We start from the raw sequence: 19,443 nt of genomic DNA, 5'->3' as shown, positions 1-19,443 counted from the left end.
AGTAGCAGTGGTTGTTGTTGGAGCTGCTGTGGTGGTTGTTGGAGCTGCTGTGCTGGTTGTTGGCGCAGCAGTGGTTGTTGTTGGAGCTGCTGTTGTTGTTGTTGGAGCTGCTGTTGTTGTTGTTGTTGGAGCTGCTGTTGTTGTTGTTGGTGCAGCTGTTGTGGTTGTTGGAGCTGCTGTTGTGGTTGTTGGAGCAGCAGTGGTTGTTGGTGCAGCTGTTTTGGTTGTTGGAGCTGCTTTGGTGGTTGTTGGAGCTGCTGTGGTGGTTGTTGGAGCTGCTGTGGTGGTTGTAGGAGCAGCAGTGGTTGTTGTTGGAGCTGCTTTGGTGGTTGTTGGAGTAGCAGTGGTTGTTGTTGTTGTAAGAGCAGCAGTGGTTGTTGTTGTTGTTGGAGCTGCTGTGGTGGTTGTTGGAGCAGCAGTGGTTGTTGTTGGAGCTGCTGTGCTGGTTGTTGGCGCAGCAGTGGTTGTTGTTGGAGCTGCTGTTGTTGGTGCAGCTGTTGTGGTTGTTGGAGCTGCTGTGGTGGTTGTTGGAGCTGCTGTGGTGGTTGTTGGAGCTGCTGAGGTGGTTGTTGGAGCTACTGGTGTAGTTGTAGGAGCAGCAGTGGTTGTTGTTGGAGCTGCTGTGGAGGTTGTTGGGGCAGCAGTGGTTGTTGTTGGAGCTGCTGTTGTTGGTGCAGCTGTTGTGGTTGTTGGAGGTGCTGTGGTGGTTGTTGGAGCTGTTGTGGTGGTTGTAGGAGCAGCAGTGGTTGTTGTTGGAGCTGCTGTCGTTGTTGTTGGTGCAGCTGTTGTGGTTGTTGGAGTAGCAGTGGTTGTTGTTGGAGCTGCTGTGGTGGTTGTTGGAGCAGCAGTGGTTGTTGTTGGAGCTGTTGTGGTGGTTGTTGGAGAAACAGTTGTTGTTGTTGTTGGAGCTGCTGTGGTGGTTGTTAGAGCAGCAGTGGTTGTTGTTGGAGCTGCTGTGCTGGTTGTTGGCGCAGCAGTGGTTGTTGTTGGAGCTGCTGTTGTTGTTGTTGGAGCTGCTGTTGTTGTTGTTGGAGCTGCTGTTGTTGTTGGTGCAGCTGTTGTGGTTGTTGGAGCTGCTGTGGTGGTTGTTGGAGCTGCTGTGGTGGTTGTTGGAGCTGCTGTAGTGGTTGTAGGAGCAGCAGTGGTTGTTGTTGGAGCTGCTGTCGTTGTTGTTGGTGCAGCTGTTGTGGTTGTAGGAGCAGCAGTGGTTGTTGTTGGAGCTGCTGTGGTGGTTGTTGGAGCAGCAGTGGTTGTTGTTGGAGCTGCTGTTGTTGTTGTTGGCTCAGCTGTTGTTGTTGTTGGAGCTACGGTGGTGGTTGTTGGAGCTCCTGTGGTAGTTGTAGGAGCCCCAGTGGTTGTTGTTGGAGCTACTGTTGTTGTGGTTGTTGTTGGAGTAGCAGTGGTTGTTGTTGGAGCTGCTGTGGTGGTTGTTGGAGCAGCAGTGGTTGTTGTTGGAGTAGCAGTGGTTGTTGTTGGAGCAGCAGTGGTGGTTGTTGGAGCTGCTGTGGTGGTTGTTGGAGCAGCAGTGGTTGATGTTGGAGCTGCTGTCGTTGTTGTTGGTGCAGCTGTTGTGGTTGTTGGTGCCGCAGTTGTGGTTGTTGGAGTAGCAGTGGTTGTTGTTGGAGCTGCTGTGCTGGTTGATGGAGCAGCAGTGGTTGTTGTTGGAGCTGCTGTTGTTGTTGTTGGAGCTGCTGTTGTTGTTGTTGGAGCTGCTGTTGTTGTTGTTGGTGCAGCTGTTATGGTTGTTGGAGCTGCTGTGGTGGTTGTTGGAGCAGCAGTGGTTGTTGTTGGAGCTGCTGTTGTTGGTGCAGCTGTTGTGGTTGTTGGAGCTGCTGTGGTGGTTGTTGGAGCTGCTGTGGTGGTTGTTGGAGCTACTGGTGTAGTTGTAGGAGCAGCAGTGGTTGTTGTTGGAGCTGCTGTGGTGGTTGTTGGGGCAGCAGTGGTTGTTGTTGGAGCTGCTGTTGTTGGTGCAGCTGTTGTGGTTGTTTTAGGTGCTGTGGTGGTTGTTGGAGCTGCTGTGGTGGTTGTAGGAGCAGCAGTGGATGTTGTTGGAGCTGCTGTGGTGGTTGTTGGAGCAGCAGTGGTTGTTGTTGGAGCTGTTGTGGTGGTTGTTGGAGAAACAGTTGTTGTTGTTGTTGGTGCAGCTGTTGTGGTTGTTTTAGGTGCTGTTGTGGTTGTTGGAGTAGCAGTGGTTGTTGTTGGAGCTGTTGTGGTGGTTGTTGGAGCAGCAGTGGTTGTTGTTGGAGCTGCTGTGCTGGTTGTTGGCGCAGCAGTGGTTGTTGTTGGAGCTGCTGTTGTTGTTGTTGGAGCTGCTGTTGTTGTTGTTGGAGCTGCTGTTGTTGTTGTTGGTGCAGCTGTTATGGTTGTTGGAGATGCTGTGGTGGTTGTTGGAGCAGCTGTTGTTGTTGGAGCTGCTGTTGTTGGTGCAGCTGTTGTGGTTGTTGGAGCTGCTCTGGTGGTTGTTGGAGCTGCTGTGGTGGTTGTTGGAGCTGCTGTGGTGGTTGTTGGAGCTACTGTGGTGGTTGTTGGAGCTACTGGTGTAGTTGTAGGAGCAGCAGTGGTTGTTGTGGGAGCTGCTGTGGTGGTTGTTGGGGCAGCAGTGGTTGTTGTTGGAGCTGCTGTTGTTGGTGCAGCTGTTGTGGTTGTTCGAGCTGCTGTGGTGGTTGTTGGAGCTGCTGTGGTGGTTGTAGGAGCAGCAGTGGTTGTTGTTGGAGCTGCTGTGGTGGTTGTAGGAGCAGCAGTGGTTGTTGTTGGAGCTGCTGTCGTTGTTATTGGTGCAGCTGTTGTGGTTGTTGGAGTAGCAGTGGTTGTTGTTGGAGCTGCTGTGGTGGTTGTTGGAGCAGCAGTGGTTGTTGTTGGAGCTGTTGTGCTGGTTGTTGGCGCAGCAGTGGTTGTTGTTGGAGCTGCTGTTGTTGTTGTTGGAGCTGCTGTTGTTGTTGTTGGAGCTGCTGTTGTTGTTGTTGGTGCAGCTGTTGTGGTTGTTGGAGCTGCTGTGGTGGTTGTTGGAGCTGCTGTGGTGGTTGTTGGAGCTGCTGTGGTGGTTGTTGGAGCTGCTGTGGTGGTTGTAGGAGCAGCAGTGGTTGTTGTTGGAGCTGCTGTCGTTGTTGTTGGTGCAGCTGTTGTGGTTGTAGGACCAGCAGTGGTTGTTGTTGGAGCTGCTGTGGTGGTTGTTGTAGCAGCACTGGTTGTTGTTGGAGCTGCTGTGCTGGTTGTTGGCGCAGCAGTGGTTGTTGTTGGAGCTGCTATTGTTGTTGTTGGAGCTGCTGTTGTTGTTGTTGGAGCTGCTGTTGTTGTTGTTGGTGCAGCAGTGGTTGTTGTTGGAGCTGCTGTGGTGGTTGTTGGAGCAGCAGTGGTTGTTGTTGGAGCTGCTGTTGTTGTTGTTGGCTCAGCTGTTGTGGTTGTTGGAGCTACGGTGGTGGTTGTTGGAGCTCCTGTGGTAGTTGTAGGAGCCCCAGTGGTTGTTGTTGGAGCTACTGTTGTTGTGGTTGTTGTTGGAGTAGCAGTGGTTGTTGTTGGAGCTGCTGTGGTGGTTGTTGGAGCAGCAGTTGTTGTTGTTGGAGTAGCAGTGGTTGTTGTTGGAGCAGCAGTGGTGGTTGTTGGAGCTGCTGTCGTGGTTGTTGGAGCAGCAGTGGTGGTTGTTGGAGCTGTTGTTGTAGTTGTAGGAGCAGCAGTGGTTGTTGTTGGAGCTGCTGTGGTGGTTGTTGGAGCAGCAGTGGTTGTTGTTGGAGCAGCTGTCGTTCTTGTTGTTCGTGCAGCTGTTGTGGTAGTTGGAGCAGCAGTGGTTGTTGTTGGAGCTGCTGGGGTGGTTGTTGGAGTAGCAGTGGTTGTTCTTGTTGTAAGAGCAGCGGTGGTTGTTGTTGTTGTTGGAGCTGCTGTGGTGGTTGTTGGAGCAGCAGTGGTTGTTGTTGGAGCTGCTGTGCTGGTTGTAGCCGCAGCAGCGGTTGTTGTTGGAGCTGCTGTTGTTGTTGTTGGAGCTGCTGTTGTTGTTGTTGGAGCTGCCGTTGTTGTTGTAGGAGCTGCTGTTGTTGTTGTTGGTGCAGCAGTGGTTGTTGTTGGAGCTGCTGTTGTTGGTGCAGCTGTTGTGGTTGTTGGAGCTGCTGTGGTGGTTGTTGGAGCTGCTGTGGTGGTTGTTGGAGCTGCTGTGGTGGTTGTTGGAGCTACTGGTGTAGTTGTAGGAGCAGCAGTGGTTGTTGTTGGAGCTGCTGTGGTGGTTGTTGGGGCAGCAGTGGTTGTTGTTGGAGCTGCTGTTGTTGGTGCAGCTGTTGTGGTTGTTTTAGGTGCAGTGGTGGTTGTTGGAGCTGCTGTGGTGGTTGTAGGAGCAGCAGTGGTTGTTGTTGGAGCTGCTGTGGTGGTTGTTGGAGCAGCAGTGGTTGTTGTTGGAGCTGTTGTGGTGGTTGTTGGAGAAACAGTTGTTGTTGTTGTTGGTGCAGCTGTTGTGGTTGTTTTAGGTGCTGTTGTGGTTGTTGGAGCTGTTGTGGTGGTTGTAGGAGCAGCAGTGGTTGTTGTTGGAGCTGCTGTCGTTGTTGTTGGTGCAGCTGTTGTGGTTGTTGGAGTAGCAGTGGTTGTTGTTGGAGCTGCTGTGGTGGTTGTTGGAGCAGCAGTTGTTGTTGTTGGAGCTGTTGTGGTGGTTGTTGGAGAAACAGTTGTTGTTGTTGTTGGAGCTGCTGTGGTGGTTGTTAGAGCAGCAGTGGTTGTTGTTGGAGCTGCTGTGCTGGTTGTTGGCGCAGCAGTGGTTGTTGTTGGAGCTGTTGTTGTTGTTGGAGCTGCTGTTGTTGTTGTTGGAGCTGCTGTTGTTGTTGGTGCAGCTGTTGTGGTTGTTGGAGCTGCTGTGGTGGTTGTTGGAGCTGCTGTGGTGGTTGTTGGAGCTGCTGTAGTGGTTGTAGGAGCAGCAGTGGTTGTTGTTGGAGCTGCTGTCGTTGTTGTTGGTGCAGCTGTTGTGGTTGTAGGAGCAGCAGTGGTTGTTGTTGGAGCTGCTGTGGTGGTTGTTGGAGCAGCAGTGGTTGTTGTTGGAGCTGCTGTTGTTGTTGTTGGCTCAGCTGTTGTTGTTGTTGGAGCTACGGTGGTGGTTGTTGGAGCTCCTGTGGTAGTTGTAGGAGCAGCAGTGGTTGTTGTTGGAGCTGCTGTGGTGGTTGTAGGAGCAGCAGTGGTTGTTGTTGGAGCTGCTGTCGTTGTTATTGGTGCAGCTGTTGTGGTTGTTGGAGTAGCAGTGGTTGTTGTTGGAGCTGCTGTGGTGGTTGTTGGAGCAGCAGTGGTTGTTGTTGGAGCTGTTGTGCTGGTTGTTGGCGCAGCAGTGGTTGTTGTTGGAGCTGCTGTTGTTGTTGTTGGAGCTGCTGTTGTTGTTGTTGGAGCTGCTGTTGTTGTTGTTGGTGCAGCTGTTGTGGTTGTTGGAGCTGCTGTGGTGGTTGTTGGAGCTGCTGTGGTGGTTGTTGGAGCTGCTGTGGTGGTTGTTGGAGCTGCTGTGGTGGTTGTAGGAGCAGCAGTGGTTGTTGTTGGAGCTGCTGTCGTTGTTGTTGGTGCAGCTGTTGTGGTTGTAGGACCAGCAGTGGTTGTTGTTGGAGCTGCTGTGGTGGTTGTTGTAGCAGCACTGGTTGTTGTTGGAGCTGCTGTGCTGGTTGTTGGCGCAGCAGTGGTTGTTGTTGGAGCTGCTATTGTTGTTGTTGGAGCTGCTGTTGTTGTTGTTGGAGCTGCTGTTGTTGTTGTTGGTGCAGCAGTGGTTGTTGTTGGAGCTGCTGTGGTGGTTGTTGGAGCAGCAGTGGTTGTTGTTGGAGCTGCTGTTGTTGTTGTTGGCTCAGCTGTTGTGGTTGTTGGAGCTACGGTGGTGGTTGTTGGAGCTCCTGTGGTAGTTGTAGGAGCCCCAGTGGTTGTTGTTGGAGCTACTGTTGTTGTGGTTGTTGTTGGAGTAGCAGTGGTTGTTGTTGGAGCTGCTGTGGTGGTTGTTGGAGCAGCAGTTGTTGTTGTTGGAGTAGCAGTGGTTGTTGTTGGAGCAGCAGTGGTGGTTGTTGGAGCTGCTGTCGTGGTTGTTGGAGCAGCAGTGGTGGTTGTTGGAGCTGTTGTTGTAGTTGTAGGAGCAGCAGTGGTTGTTGTTGGAGCTGCTGTGGTGGTTGTTGGAGCAGCAGTGGTTGTTGTTGGAGCAGCTGTCGTTCTTGTTGTTCGTGCAGCTGTTGTGGTAGTTGGAGCAGCAGTGGTTGTTGTTGGAGCTGCTGGGGTGGTTGTTGGAGTAGCAGTGGTTGTTCTTGTTGTAAGAGCAGCGGTGGTTGTTGTTGTTGTTGGAGCTGCTGTGGTGGTTGTTGGAGCAGCAGTGGTTGTTGTTGGAGCTGCTGTGCTGGTTGTAGCCGCAGCAGCGGTTGTTGTTGGAGCTGCTGTTGTTGTTGTTGGAGCTGCTGTTGTTGTTGTTGGAGCTGCCGTTGTTGTTGTAGGAGCTGCTGTTGTTGTTGTTGGTGCAGCAGTGGTTGTTGTTGGAGCTGCTGTTGTTGGTGCAGCTGTTGTGGTTGTTGGAGCTGCTGTGGTGGTTGTTGGAGCTGCTGTGGTGGTTGTTGGAGCTGCTGTGGTGGTTGTTGGAGCTACTGGTGTAGTTGTAGGAGCAGCAGTGGTTGTTGTTGGAGCTGCTGTGGTGGTTGTTGGGGCAGCAGTGGTTGTTGTTGGAGCTGCTGTTGTTGGTGCAGCTGTTGTGGTTGTTTTAGGTGCAGTGGTGGTTGTTGGAGCTGCTGTGGTGGTTGTAGGAGCAGCAGTGGTTGTTGTTGGAGCTGCTGTGGTGGTTGTTGGAGCAGCAGTGGTTGTTGTTGGAGCTGTTGTGGTGGTTGTTGGAGAAACAGTTGTTGTTGTTGTTGGTGCAGCTGTTGTGGTTGTTTTAGGTGCTGTTGTGGTTGTTGGAGCTGTTGTGGTGGTTGTAGGAGCAGCAGTGGTTGTTGTTGGAGCTGCTGTCGTTGTTGTTGGTGCAGCTGTTGTGGTTGTTGGAGTAGCAGTGGTTGTTGTTGGAGCTGCTGTGGTGGTTGTTGGAGCAGCAGTTGTTGTTGTTGGAGCTGTTGTGGTGGTTGTTGGAGAAACAGTTGTTGTTGTTGTTGGAGCTGCTGTGGTGGTTGTTAGAGCAGCAGTGGTTGTTGTTGGAGCTGCTGTGCTGGTTGTTGGCGCAGCAGTGGTTGTTGTTGGAGCTGTTGTTGTTGTTGGAGCTGCTGTTGTTGTTGTTGGAGCTGCTGTTGTTGTTGGTGCAGCTGTTGTGGTTGTTGGAGCTGCTGTGGTGGTTGTTGGAGCTGCTGTGGTGGTTGTTGGAGCTGCTGTAGTGGTTGTAGGAGCAGCAGTGGTTGTTGTTGGAGCTGCTGTCGTTGTTGTTGGTGCAGCTGTTGTGGTTGTAGGAGCAGCAGTGGTTGTTGTTGGAGCTGCTGTGGTGGTTGTTGGAGCAGCAGTGGTTGTTGTTGGAGCTGCTGTTGTTGTTGTTGGCTCAGCTGTTGTTGTTGTTGGAGCTACGGTGGTGGTTGTTGGAGCTCCTGTGGTAGTTGTAGGAGCCCCAGTGGTTGTTGTTGGAGCTACTGTTGTTGTGGTTGTTGTTGGAGTAGCAGTGGTTGTTGTTGGAGCTGCTGTGGTGGTTGTTGGAGCAGCAGTGGTTGTTGTTGGAGTAGCAGTGGTTGTTGTTGGAGCAGCAGTGGTGGTTGTTGGAGCTGCTGTGGTGGTTGTTGGAGCAGCAGTGGTTGATGTTGGAGCTGCTGTCGTTGTTGTTGGTGCAGCTGTTGTGGTTGTTGGTGCCGCAGTTGTGGTTGTTGGAGTAGCAGTGGTTGTTGTTGGAGCTGCTGTGCTGGTTGATGGAGCAGCAGTGGTTGTTGTTGGAGCTGCTGTTGTTGTTGTTGGTGCAGCTGTTGTGGTTGTTGGAGCTGCTGTTGTGGTTGTTGGAGCTGCTGTTGTGGTTGTTGGAGCTGCTGTTGTGGTTGTTGGAGCTGCTGTGGTTGTTGTTGGAGCCGGTGTGGTGGTTGTAGGAGCACTAGTGGTGGTGGTTGGAGCTACTGTTGTAGTTGTTGGAGCAACAGTGATTGTTGTTGGAGCTGTTGTGGTGGTTGTCGGAGCAGCAGTGGTTGTTGTTGTTGTTGGTGCAGCTGTTGTTGTTGGTGCAGCTGTTGTGGTTGTTGGAGTAGCAGTGGTTGTTGTTGGAGCTGCTGTGGTGGTTGTTGGAGCTACTGGTGTAGTTGTAGGAGCAGCAGTGGTTGTTGTTGGAGCTGCTGTGGTGGTTGTTGGAGCAGCAGTGGTTGTTGTTGGAGCTGCTGTTGTTGGTGCAGCTGTTGTGGTTGTTGGAGCTGCTTTGGTGGTTGTTGGAGCTTCTGTGGTGGTTGTTGGAGCTGCTGTGGTGGTTGTAGGAGCAGCAGTGGTTGTTGTTGGAGCTGCTGTGGTGGTTGTAGGAGCAGCAGTGGTTGTTGTTGGAGCTGCTGTCGTTGTTGTTGGTGCAGCTGTTGTGGTTGTTGGAGTAGCAGTGGTTGTTGTTGGAGCTGCTGTGCTGGTTGTTGGCGCAGCAGTGGTTGTTGTTGGAGCTGCTGTTGTTGTTGTTGGAGCTGCTGTTGTTGTTGTTGGAGCTGCTGTTGTTGTTGTTGGTGCAGCTGTTATGGTTGTTGGAGCTGCTGTGGTGGTTGTTGGAGCAGCAGTGGTTGTTGTTGGAGCTGCTGTTGTTGGTGCAGCTGTTGTGGTTGTTGGAGCTGCTGTGGTGGTTGTTGGAGCTGCTGTGGTGGTTGTTGGAGCTACTGGTGTAGTTGTAGGAGCAGCAGTGGTTGTTGTTGGAGCTGCTGTGGTGGTTGTTGGGGCAGCAGTGGTTGTTGTTGGAGCTGCTGTTGTTGGTGCAGCTGTTGTGGTTGTTTTAGGTGCTGTGGTGGTTGTTGGAGCTGCTGTGGTGGTTGTAGGAGCAGCAGTGGTTGTTGTTGGAGCTGCTGTTGTTGGTGCAGCTGTTGTGGTTGTTTTAGGTGCTGTGGTGGTTGTTGGAGCTGCTGTGGTGGTTGTAGGAGCAGCAGTGGTTGTTGTTGGAGCTGCTGTGGTGGTTGTTGGAGCAGCAGTGGTTGTTGTTGGAGCTGTTGTGGTGGTTGTTGGAGAAACAGTTGTTGTTGTTGTTGGTGAAGCTGTTGTGGTTGTTTTAGGTGCTGTTGTGGTTGTTGGAGTAGCAGTGGTTGTTGTTGGAGCTGCTGTGGTGGTTGTTGGAGCAGCAGTGGTTGTTGTTGGAGCTGTTGTGGTGATTGTTAGAGCAGCAGTGGTTGTTGTTGGAGCTGCTGTGCTGGTTGTTGGCGCAGCAGTGGTTGTTGTTGGAGCTGCTGTTGTTGTTGTTGGAGCTGCTGTTGTTGTTGTTGGAGCTGCTGTTGTTGTTGTTAGTGCAGCTGTTGTGGTTGTTGGTGCAGCTGTTGTGGTTGTAGGAGCAGCAGTGGTTGTTGTTGGAACTGCTGTTGTTGGTGCAGCTGTTGTGGTTGTTTTAGGTGCTGTGGTGGTTGTTGGAGCTGCTGTGGTGGTTGTAGGAGCAGCAGTGGTTGTTGTTGGAGCTGCTGTCGTTGTTGTTGGTGCAGCTGTTGTGGTTGTTGGAGTAGCAGTGGTTGTTGTTGGAGCTGCTGTGGTGGTTGTTGGAGCAGCAGTGGTTGTTGTTGGAGCTGTTGTGGTGGTTGTTGGAGAAACAGTTGTTGTTGTTGTTGGAGCTGCTGTGGTGGTTGTTAGAGCAGCAGTGGTTGTTGTTGGAGCTGCTGTTGTTGTTGTTGGAGCTGCTGTTGTTGTTGTTGGAGCTGCTGTTGTTGTTGTTGGTGCAGCTGTTGTGGTTGTTGGAGCTGCTGTGGTGGTTGTTGGAGCTGCTGTGGTGGTTGTTGGAGCTGCTGTGGTGGTTGTAGGAGCAGCAGTGGTTGTTGTTGGAGCTGCTGTCATTGTTGTTGGTGCAGCTGTTGTGGTTGTAGGAGCAGCAGTGGTTGTTGTTGGAGCTGCTGTGGTGGTTGTTGGAGCAGCAGTGGTTGTTGTTGGAGCTGCTGTTGTTGTTGTTGGCTCAGCTGTTGTGGTTGTTGGAGCTACGGTGGTGGTTGTTGGAGCTCCTGTGGTAGTTGTAGGAGCCCCAGTGGTTGTTGTTGGAGCTACTGTTGTTGTGGTTGTTGTTGGAGTAGCAGTGGTTGTTGTTGGAGCTGCTGTGGTGGTTGTTGGAGCAGCAGTGGTTGTTGTTGGAGTAGCAGTGGTTGTTGTTGGAGCAGCAGTGGTGGTAGTTGGAGCTGCTGTGGTGGTTGTTGGAGCAGCAGTGGTTGATGTTGGAGCTGCTGTCGTTGTTGTTGGTGCAGCTGTTGTGGTTGTTGGGGCCGCAGTTGTGGTTGTTGGAGTAGCAGTGGTTGTTGTTGGAGCTGCTGTGCTGGTTGATGGAGCAGCAGTGGTTGTTGTTGGAGCTGCTGTTGTTGTTGTTGGTGCAGCTGTTGTGGTTGTTGGAGCTGCTGTTGTGGTTGTTGGAGCTGCTGTTGTGGTTGTTGGAGCTGCTGTGGTTGTTGTTGGAGCTGCAGTGGTGGTGGTTGGAGCTACTGTTGTAGTTGTTGGAGCAGCAGTGATTGTTGTTGGAGCTGTTGTGGTGGTTGTCGGAGCAGCAGTGGTTGTTGTTGTTGTTGGTGCAGCTGTTGTTGTTGGTGCAGCTGTTGTGGTTGTTGGAGTAGCAGTGGTTGTTGTTGGAGCTTCTGTGGTGGTTGTTGGAGCTGCTGTGGTGGTTGTAGGAGCAGCAGTGGTTGTTGTTGGAGCTGCTGTGGTGGTTGTAGGAGCAGCAGTGGTTGTTGTTGGAGCTGCTGTCGTTGTTGTTGGTGCAGCTGTTGTGGTTGTTGGAGTAGCAGTGGTTGTTGTTGGAGCTGCTGTGGTGGTTGTTGGAGCAGCAGTGGTTGTTGTTGGAGCTGCTGTGCTGGTTGTTGGCGCAGCAGTGGTTGTTGTTGGAGCTGCTGTTGTTGTTGTTGGAGCTGCTATTGTTGTTGTTGGAGCTGCTGTTGTTGTTGTTGGTGCAGCTGTTATTGTTGTTGGAGATGCTGTGGTGGTTGTTGGAGCAGCTGTTGTTGTTGGAGCTGCTGTTGTTGGTGCAGCTGTTGTGGTTGTTGGAGCTGCTGTGGTGGTTGTTGGAGCTGCTGTGGTGGTTGTTGGAGCTGCTGTGGTGGTTGTTGGAGCTACTGGTGTAGTTGTAGGAGCAGCAGTGGTTGTTGTGGGAGCTGCTGTGGTGGTTGTTGGGGCAGCAGTGGTTGTTGTTGGAGCTGCTGTTGTTGGTGCAGCTGTTGTGGTTGTTCGAGCTGCTGTGGTGGTTGTTGGAGCTGCTGTGGTGGTTGTAGGAGCAGCAGTGGTTGTTATTGGTGCAGCTGTTGTGGTTGTTGGAGTAGCAGTGGTTGTTGTTGGAGCTGCTGTTGTTGTTGTTGGCTCAGCTGTTGTGGTTGTTGGAGCTACGGTGGTGGTTGTTGGAGCTCCTGTGGTAGTTGTAGGAGCCCCAGTGGTTGTTGTTGGAGCTACTGTTGTTGTGGTTGTTGTTGGAGTAGCAGTGGTTGTTGTTGGAGCTGCTGTGGTGGTTGTTGGAGCAGCAGTTGTTGTTGTTGGAGTAGCAGTGGTTGTTGTTGGAGCAGCAGTGGTGGTTGTTGGAGCTGCTGTCGTGGTTGTTGGAGCAGCAGTGGTGGTTGTTGGAGCTGTTGTTGTAGTTGTAGGAGCAGCAGTGGTTGTTGTTGGAGCTGCTGTGTTGGTTGTTGGAGCAGCAGTGGTTGTTGTTGGAGCAGCTGTCGTTCTTGTTGTTCGTGCAGCTGTTGTGGTAGTTGGAGCAGCAGTGGTTGTTGTTGGAGCTGCTGGGGTGGTTGTTGGAGTAGCAGTGGTTGTTTTTGTTGTAAGAGCAGCGGTGGTTGTTGTTGTTGTTGGAGCTGCTGTGGTGGTTGTTGGAGCAGCAGTGGTTGTTGTTGGAGCTGCTGTGCTGGTTGTAGCCGCAGCAGCGGTTGTTGTTGGAGCTGCTGTTGTTGTTGTTGGAGCTGCTGTTGTTGTTGTTGGAGCTGCCGTTGTTGTTGTAGGAGCTGCTGTTGTTGTTGTTGGTGCAGCAGTGGTTGTTGTTGGAGCTGCTGTTGTTGGTGCAGCTGTTGTGGTTGTTGGAGCTGCTGTGGTGGTTGTTGGAGCTGCTGTGGTGGTTGTTGGAGCTGCTGTGGTGGTTGTTGGAGCTACTGGTGTAGTTGTAGGAGCAGCAGTGGTTGTTGTTGGAGCTGCTGTGGTGGTTGTTGGGGCAGCAGTGGTTGTTGTTGGAGCTGCTGTTGTTGGTGCAGCTGTTGTGGTTGTTTTAGGTGCAGTGGTGGTTGTTGGAGCTGCTGTGGTGGTTGTAGGAGCAGCAGTGGTTGTTGTTGGAGCTGCTGTGGTGGTTGTTGGAGCAGCAGTGGTTGTTGTTGGAGCTGTTGTGGTGGTTGTTGGAGAAACAGTTGTTGTTGTTGTTGGTGCAGCTGTTGTGGTTGTTTTAGGTGCTGTTGTGGTTGTTGGAGCTGTTGTGGTGGTTGTAGGAGCAGCAGTGGTTGTTGTTGGAGCTGCTGTCGTTGTTGTTGGTGCAGCTGTTGTGGTTGTTGGAGTAGCAGTGGTTGTTGTTGGAGCTGCTGTGGTGGTTGTTGGAGCAGCAGTTGTTGTTGTTGGAGCTGTTGTGGTGGTTGTTGGAGAAACAGTTGTTGTTGTTGTTGGAGCTGCTGTGGTGGTTGTTAGAGCAGCAGTGGTTGTTGTTGGAGCTGCTGTGCTGGTTGTTGGCGCAGCAGTGGTTGTTGTTGGAGCTGTTGTTGTTGTTGGAGCTGCTGTTGTTGTTGTTGGAGCTGCTGTTGTTGTTGGTGCAGCTGTTGTGGTTGTTGGAGCTGCTGTGGTGGTTGTTGGAGCTGCTGTGGTGGTTGTTGGAGCTGCTGTAGTGGTTGTAGGAGCAGCAGTGGTTGTTGTTGGAGCTGCTGTCGTTGTTGTTGGTGCAGCTGTTGTGGTTGTAGGAGCAGCAGTGGTTGTTGTTGGAGCTGCTGTGGTGGTTGTTGGAGCAGCAGTGGTTGTTGTTGGAGCTGCTGTTGTTGTTGTTGGCTCAGCTGTTGTTGTTGTTGGAGCTACGGTGGTGGTTGTTGGAGCTCCTGTGGTAGTTGTAGGAGCCCCAGTGGTTGTTGTTGGAGCTACTGTTGTTGTGGTTGTTGTTGGAGTAGCAGTGGTTGTTGTTGGAGCTGCTGTGGTGGTTGTTGGAGCAGCAGTGGTTGTTGTTGGAGTAGCAGTGGTTGTTGTTGGAGCAGCAGTGGTGGTTGTTGGAGCTGCTGTGGTGGTTGTTGGAGCAGCAGTGGTTGATGTTGGAGCTGCTGTCGTTGTTGTTGGTGCAGCTGTTGTGGTTGTTGGTGCCGCAGTTGTGGTTGTTGGAGTAGCAGTGGTTGTTGTTGGAGCTGCTGTGCTGGTTGATGGAGCAGCAGTGGTTGTTGTTGGAGCTGCTGTTGTTGTTGTTGGTGCAGCTGTTGTGGTTGTTGGAGCTGCTGTTGTGGTTGTTGGAGCTGCTGTTGTGGTTGTTGGAGCTGCTGTTGTGGTTGTTGGAGCTGCTGTGGTTGTTGTTGGAGCCGGTGTGGTGGTTGTAGGAGCACTAGTGGTGGTGGTTGGAGCTACTGTTGTAGTTGTTGGAGCAACAGTGATTGTTGTTGGAGCTGTTGTGGTGGTTGTCGGAGCAGCAGTGGTTGTTGTTGTTGTTGGTGCAGCTGTTGTTGTTGGTGCAGCTGTTGTGGTTGTTGGAGTAGCAGTGGTTGTTGTTGGAGCTGCTGTGGTGGTTGTTGGAGCTACTGGTGTAGTTGTAGGAGCAGCAGTGGTTGTTGTTGGAGCTGCTGTGGTGGTTGTTGGAGCAGCAGTGGTTGTTGTTGGAGCTGCTGTTGTTGGTGCAGCTGTTGTGGTTGTTGGAGCTGCTTTGGTGGTTGTTGGAGCTTCTGTGGTGGTTGTTGGAGCTGCTGTGGTGGTTGTAGGAGCAGCAGTGGTTGTTGTTGGAGCTGCTGTGGTGGTTGTAGGAGCAGCAGTGGTTGTTGTTGGAGCTGCTGTCGTTGTTGTTGGTGCAGCTGTTGTGGTTGTTGGAGTAGCAGTGGTTGTTGTTGGAGCTGCTGTGCTGGTTGTTGGCGCAGCAGTGGTTGTTGTTGGAGCTGCTGTTGTTGTTGTTGGAGCTGCTGTTGTTGTTGTTGGAGCTGCTGTTGTTGTTGTTGGTGCAGCTGTTATGGTTGTTGGAGCTGCTGTGGTGGTTGTTGGAGCAGCAGTGGTTGTTGTTGGAGCTGCTGTTGTTGGTGCAGCTGTTGTGGTTGTTGGAGCTGCTGTGGTGGTTGTTGGAGCTGCTGTGGTGGTTGTTGGAGCTACTGGTGTAGTTGTAGGAGCAGCAGTGGTTGTTGTTGGAGCTGCTGTGGTGGTTGTTGGGGCAGCAGTGGTTGTTGTTGGAGCTGCTGTTGTTGGTGCAGCTGTTGTGGTTGTTTTAGGTGCTGTGGTGGTTGTTGGAGCTGCTGTGGTGGTTGTAGGAGCAGCAGTGGTTGTTGTTGGAGCTGCTGTTGTTGGTGCAGCTGTTGTGGTTGTTTTAGGTGCTGTGGTGGTTGTTGGAGCTGCTGTGGTGGTTGTAGGAGCAGCAGTGGTTGTTGTTGGAGCTGCTGTGGTGGTTGTTGGAGCAGCAGTGGTTGTTGTTGGAGCTGTTGTGGTGGTTGTTGGAGAAACAGTTGTTGTTGTTGTTGGTGAAGCTGTTGTGGTTGTTTTAGGTGCTGTTGTGGTTGTTGGAGTAGCAGTGGTTGTTGTTGGAGCTGCTGTGGTGGTTGTTGGAGCAGCAGTGGTTGTTGTTGGAGCTGTTGTGGTGATTGTTAGAGCAGCAGTGGTTGTTGTTGGAGCTGCTGTGCTGGTTGTTGGCGCAGCAGTGGTTGTTGTTGGAGCTGCTGTTGTTGTTGTTGGAGCTGCTGTTGTTGTTGTTGGAGCTGCTGTTGTTGTTGTTAGTGCAGCTGTTGTGGTTGTTGGTGCAGCTGTTGTGGTTGTAGGAGCAGCAGTGGTTGTTGTTGGAACTGCTGTTGTTGGTGCAGCTGTTGTGGTTGTTTTAGGTGCTGTGGTGGTTGTTGGAGCTGCTGTGGTGGTTGTAGGAGCAGCAGTGGTTGTTGTTGGAGCTGCTGTCGTTGTTGTTGGTGCAGCTGTTGTGGTTGTTGGAGTAGCAGTGGTTGTTGTTGGAGCTGCTGTGGTGGTTGTTGGAGCAGCAGTGGTTGTTGTTGGAGCTGTTGTGGTGGTTGTTGGAGAAACAGTTGTTGTTGTTGTTGGAGCTGCTGTGGTGGTTGTTAGAGCAGCAGTGGTTGTTGTTGGAGCTGCTGTTGTTGTTGTTGGAGCTGCTGTTGTTGTTGTTGGAGCTGCTGTTGTTGTTGTTGGTGCAGCTGTTGTGGTTGTTGGAGCTGCTGTGGTGGTTGTTGGAGCTGCTGTGGTGGTTGTTGGAGCTGCTGTGGTGGTTGTAGGAGCAGCAGTGGTTGTTGTTGGAGCTGCTGTCATTGTTGTTGGTGCAGCTGTTGTGGTTGTAGGAGCAGCAGTGGTTGTTGTTGGAGCTGCTGTGGTGGTTGTTGGAGCAGCAGTGGTTGTTGTTGGAGCTGCTGTTGTTGTTGTTGGCTCAGCTGTTGTGGTTGTTGGAGCTACGGTGGTGGTTGTTGGAGCTCCTGTGGTAGTTGTAGGAGCCCCAGTGGTTGTTGTTGGAGCTACTGTTGTTGTGGTTGTTGTTGGAGTAGCAGTGGTTGTTGTTGGAGCTGCTGTGGTGGTTGTTGGAGCAGCAGTGGTTGTTGTTGGAGTAGCAGTGGTTGTTGTTGGAGCAGCAGTGGTGGTAGTTGGAGCTGCTGTGGTGGTTGTTGGAGCAGCAGTGGTTGATGTTGGAGCTGCTGTCGTTGTTGTTGGTGCAGCTGTTGTGGTTGTTGGGGCCGCAGTTGTGGTTGTTGGAGTAGCAGTGGTTGTTGTTGGAGCTGCTGTGCTGGTTGATGGAGCAGCAGTGGTTGTTGTTGGAGCTGCTGTTGTTGTTGTTGGTGCAGCTGTTGTGGTTGTTGGAGCTGCTGTTGTGGTTGTTGGAGCTGCTGTTGTGGTTGTTGGAGCTGCTGTGGTTGTTGTTGGAGCTGCAGTGGTGGTGGTTGGAGCTACTGTTGTAGTTGTTGGAGCAGCAGTGATTGTTGTTGGAGCTGTTGTGGTGGTTGTCGGAGCAGCAGTGGTTGTTGTTGTTGTTGGTGCAGCTGTTGTTGTTGGTGCAGCTGTTGTGGTTGTTGGAGTAGCAGTGGTTGTTGTTGGAGCTTCTGTGGTGGTTGTTGGAGCTGCTGTGGTGGTTGTAGGAGCAGCAGTGGTTGTTGTTGGAGCTGCTGTGGTGGTTGTAGGAGCAGCAGTGGTTGTTGTTGGAGCTGCTGTCGTTGTTGTTGGTGCAGCTGTTGTGGTTGTTGGAGTAGCAGTGGTTGTTGTTGGAGCTGCTGTGGTGGTTGTTGGAGCAGCAGTGGTTGTTGTTGGAGCTGCTGTGCTGGTTGTTGGCGCAGCAGTGGTTGTTGTTGGAGCTGCTGTTGTTGTTGTTGGAGCTGCTATTGTTGTTGTTGGAGCTGCTGTTGTTGTTGTTGGTGCAGCTGTTATTGTTGTTGGAGATGCTGTGGTGGTTGTTGGAGCAGCTGTTGTTGTTGGAGCTGCTGTTGTTGGTGCAGCTGTTGTGGTTGTTGGAGCTGCTGTGGTGGTTGTTGGAGCTGCTGTGGTGGTTGTTGGAGCTGCTGTGGTGGTTGTTGGAGCTACTGGTGTAGTTGTAGGAGCAGCAGTGGTTGTTGTGGGAGCTGCTGTGGTGGTTGTTGGGGCAGCAGTGGTTGTTGTTGGAGCTGCTGTTGTTGGTGCAGCTGTTGTGGTTGTTCGAGCTGCTGTGGTGGTTGTTGGAGCTGCTGTGGTGGTTGTAGGAGCAGCAGTGGTTGTTATTGGTGCAGCTGTTGTGGTTGTTGGAGTAGCAGTGGTTGTTGTTGGAGCTGCTGTTGTTGTTGTTGGCTCAGCTGTTGTGGTTGTTGGAGCTACGGTGGTGGTTGTTGGAGCTCCTGTGGTAGTTGTAGGAGCCCCAGTGGTTGTTGTTGGAGCTACTGTTGTTGTGGTTGTTGTTGGAGTAGCAGTGGTTGTTGTTGGAGCTGCTGTGGTGGTTGTTGGAGCAGCAGTTGTTGTTGTTGGAGTAGCAGTGGTTGTTGTTGGAGCAGCAGTGGTGGTTGTTGGAGCTGCTGTCGTGGTTGTTGGAGCAGCAGTGGTGGTTGTTGGAGCTGTTGTTGTAGTTGTAGGAGCAGCAGTGGTTGTTGTTGGAGCTGCTGTGTTGGTTGTTGGAGCAGCAGTGGTTGTTGTTGGAGCAGCTGTCGTTCTTGTTGTTCGTGCAGCTGTTGTGGTAGTTGGAGCAGCAGTGGTTGTTGTTGGAGCTGCTGGGGTGGTTGTTGGAGTAGCAGTGGTTGTTTTTGTTGTAAGAGCAGCGGTGGTTGTTGTTGTTGTTGGAGCTGCTGTGGTGGTTGTTGGAGCAGCAGTGGTTGTTGTTGGAGCTGCTGTGCTGGTTGTAGCCGCAGCAGCGGTTGTTGTTGGAGCTGCTGTTGTTGTTGTTGGAGCTGCCGTTGTTGTTGTTGGAGCTGCTGTTGTTGTTGTTGGTGCAACAGTGGTTGTTGTTGGAGCTGCTGTTGTTGGTGCAGCTGTTGTGGTTGTTGGAGCTGCTGTGGTGGTTGTTGGAGCTGCTGTGGTGGTTGTTGGAGCTGCTGTGGTGGTTGTTGGAGCTACTGGTTTAGTTGTAGGAGCAGCAGTGGTTGTTGTTGGAGCTGCTGTTGTTGGTGCAGCTGTTGTGGTTGTTGGAGCTGCTGTGGTGGTTGTTGTTGGAGCTGCTGTGGTGGTTGTTGGGGCAGCAGTGGTTGTTGTTGGAGCTGCTGTTGTTGGTGCAGCTGTTGTGGTTGTTGGAGCTGCTGTGGTGGTTGTTGGAGCTGCTGTGGTGGTTGTAGGAGCAGCAGTGGTTGTTGTTGGAGCTGCTGTTGTTGGTGCAGCTGTTGTGGTTGTTGGAGCTGCTGTGGTGGTTGTTGGAGCTGCTGTGGTGGTTGTTGGAGCTGCTGTGGTGGTTGTTGGAGCTACTGGTGTAGTTGTAGGAGCAGCAGTGGTTGTTGTTGGAGCTGCTGTGGTGGTTGTTGGGGCAGCAGTGGTTGTTGTTGGAGCTGCTGTTGTTGGTGCAGCTGTTGTGGTTGTTTTAGGTGCTGTGGTGGTTGTTGGAGCTGCTGTGGTGGTTGTAGGAGCAGCAGTGGTTGTTGTTGGAGCTGCTGTGGTGGTTGTTGGAGCAGCAGTGGTTGTTGTTGGAGCTGTTGTGGTGGTTGTTGGAGAAACAGTTGTTGTTGTTGTTGGTGCAGCTGTTGTGGTTGTTTTAGGTGCTGTTGTGGTTGTTGGAGTAGCAGTGGTTGTTGTTGGAGCTGCTGTGGTGGTTGTTGGAGCAGCAGTGGTTGTTGTTGGAGCTGTTGTGGTGATTGTTAGAGCAGCAGTGGTTGTTGTTGGAGCTGCTGTTGTTGTTGTTGGAGCTGCTGTTGTTGTTGTTGGAGCTGCTGTTGTTGTTGTTAGTGCAGCTGTTGTGGTTGTTGGTGCAGCTGTTGTGGTTGTAGGAGCAGCAGTGGTTGTTGTTGGAGCTGCTGTTGTTGGTGCAGCTGTTGTGGTTGTTTTAGGTGCTGTGGTGGTTGTTGGAGCTGCTGTGGTGGTTGTAGGAGCAGCAGTGGTTGTTGTTGGAGCTGCTGTCGTTGTTGTTGGTGCAGCTGTTGTGGTTGTTGGAGTAGCAGTGGTTGTTGTTGGAGCTGCTGTGGTGGTTGTTGGAGCAGCAGTGGTTGTTGTTGGAGCTGTTGTGGTGGTTGTTGGAGAAACAGTTGTTGTTGTTGTTGGAGCTGCTGTGGTGGTTGTTAGAGCAGCAGTGGTTGTTGTTGGAGCTGCTGTTGTTGTTGTTGGAGCTGCTGTTGTTGTTGTTGGAGCTGCTGTTGTTGTTGTTGGTGCAGCTGTTGTGGTTGTTGGAGCTGCTGTGGTGGTTGTTGGAGCTGCTGTGGTGGTTGTTGGAGCTGCTGTGGTGGTTGTAGGAGCAGCAGTGGTTGTTGTTGGAGCTGCTGTCATTGTTGTTGGTGCAGCTGTTGTGGTTGTAGGAGCAGCAGTGGTTGTTGTTGGAGCTGCTGTGGTGGTTGTTGGAGCAGCAGTGGTTGTTGTTGGAGCTGCTGTTGTTGTTGTTGTTGGCTGAGCTGTTGTGGTTGTTGGAGCTACGGTGGTGGTTGTTGGAGCTCCTGTGGTAGTTGTAGGAGCCCCAGTGGTTGTTGTTGGAGCTACTGTTGTTGTGGTTGTTGTTGGAGTAGCAGTGGTTGTTGTTGGAGCTGCTGTGGTGGTTGTTGGAGCAGCAGTGGTTGTTGTTGGAGTAGCAGTGGTTGTTGTTGGAGCAGCAGTGGTGGTTGTTGGAGCTGCTGTGGTGGTTGTTGGAGCAGCAGTGGTTGATGTTGGAGCTGCTGTCGTTGTTGTTGGTGCAGC

The 19,443-nt window shown here is 52.2% G+C and overlaps 1 protein-coding gene across 1 annotated transcript in view; it reads right to left on the bottom strand.

Moving 5' to 3' along the window:
* LOC306841661 (uncharacterized protein) overlaps positions 1–19,443 on the bottom strand; it is a gene marked incomplete at both ends in the record, with an annotated part of 84,725 nt that overhangs the window by 28,736 nt on the left and 36,546 nt on the right. The window contains one exon of the mRNA XM_079371608.1: positions 9,600–10,265. Within this exon, the coding sequence (XP_079227734.1) occupies positions 9,600–10,265 (666 nt within the window). The remainder of the gene's footprint in view (positions 1–9,599; positions 10,266–19,443) is intronic.

The sequence above is a fragment of the Symphodus melops genome, assembly GCF_947650265.1.
Source record: "Symphodus melops genome assembly, chromosome: 20".
Lineage (NCBI taxonomy): Eukaryota > Metazoa > Chordata > Actinopteri > Labriformes > Labridae > Symphodus > Symphodus melops.
This window is presented reverse-complemented; position numbering and strand designations above follow the sequence as displayed.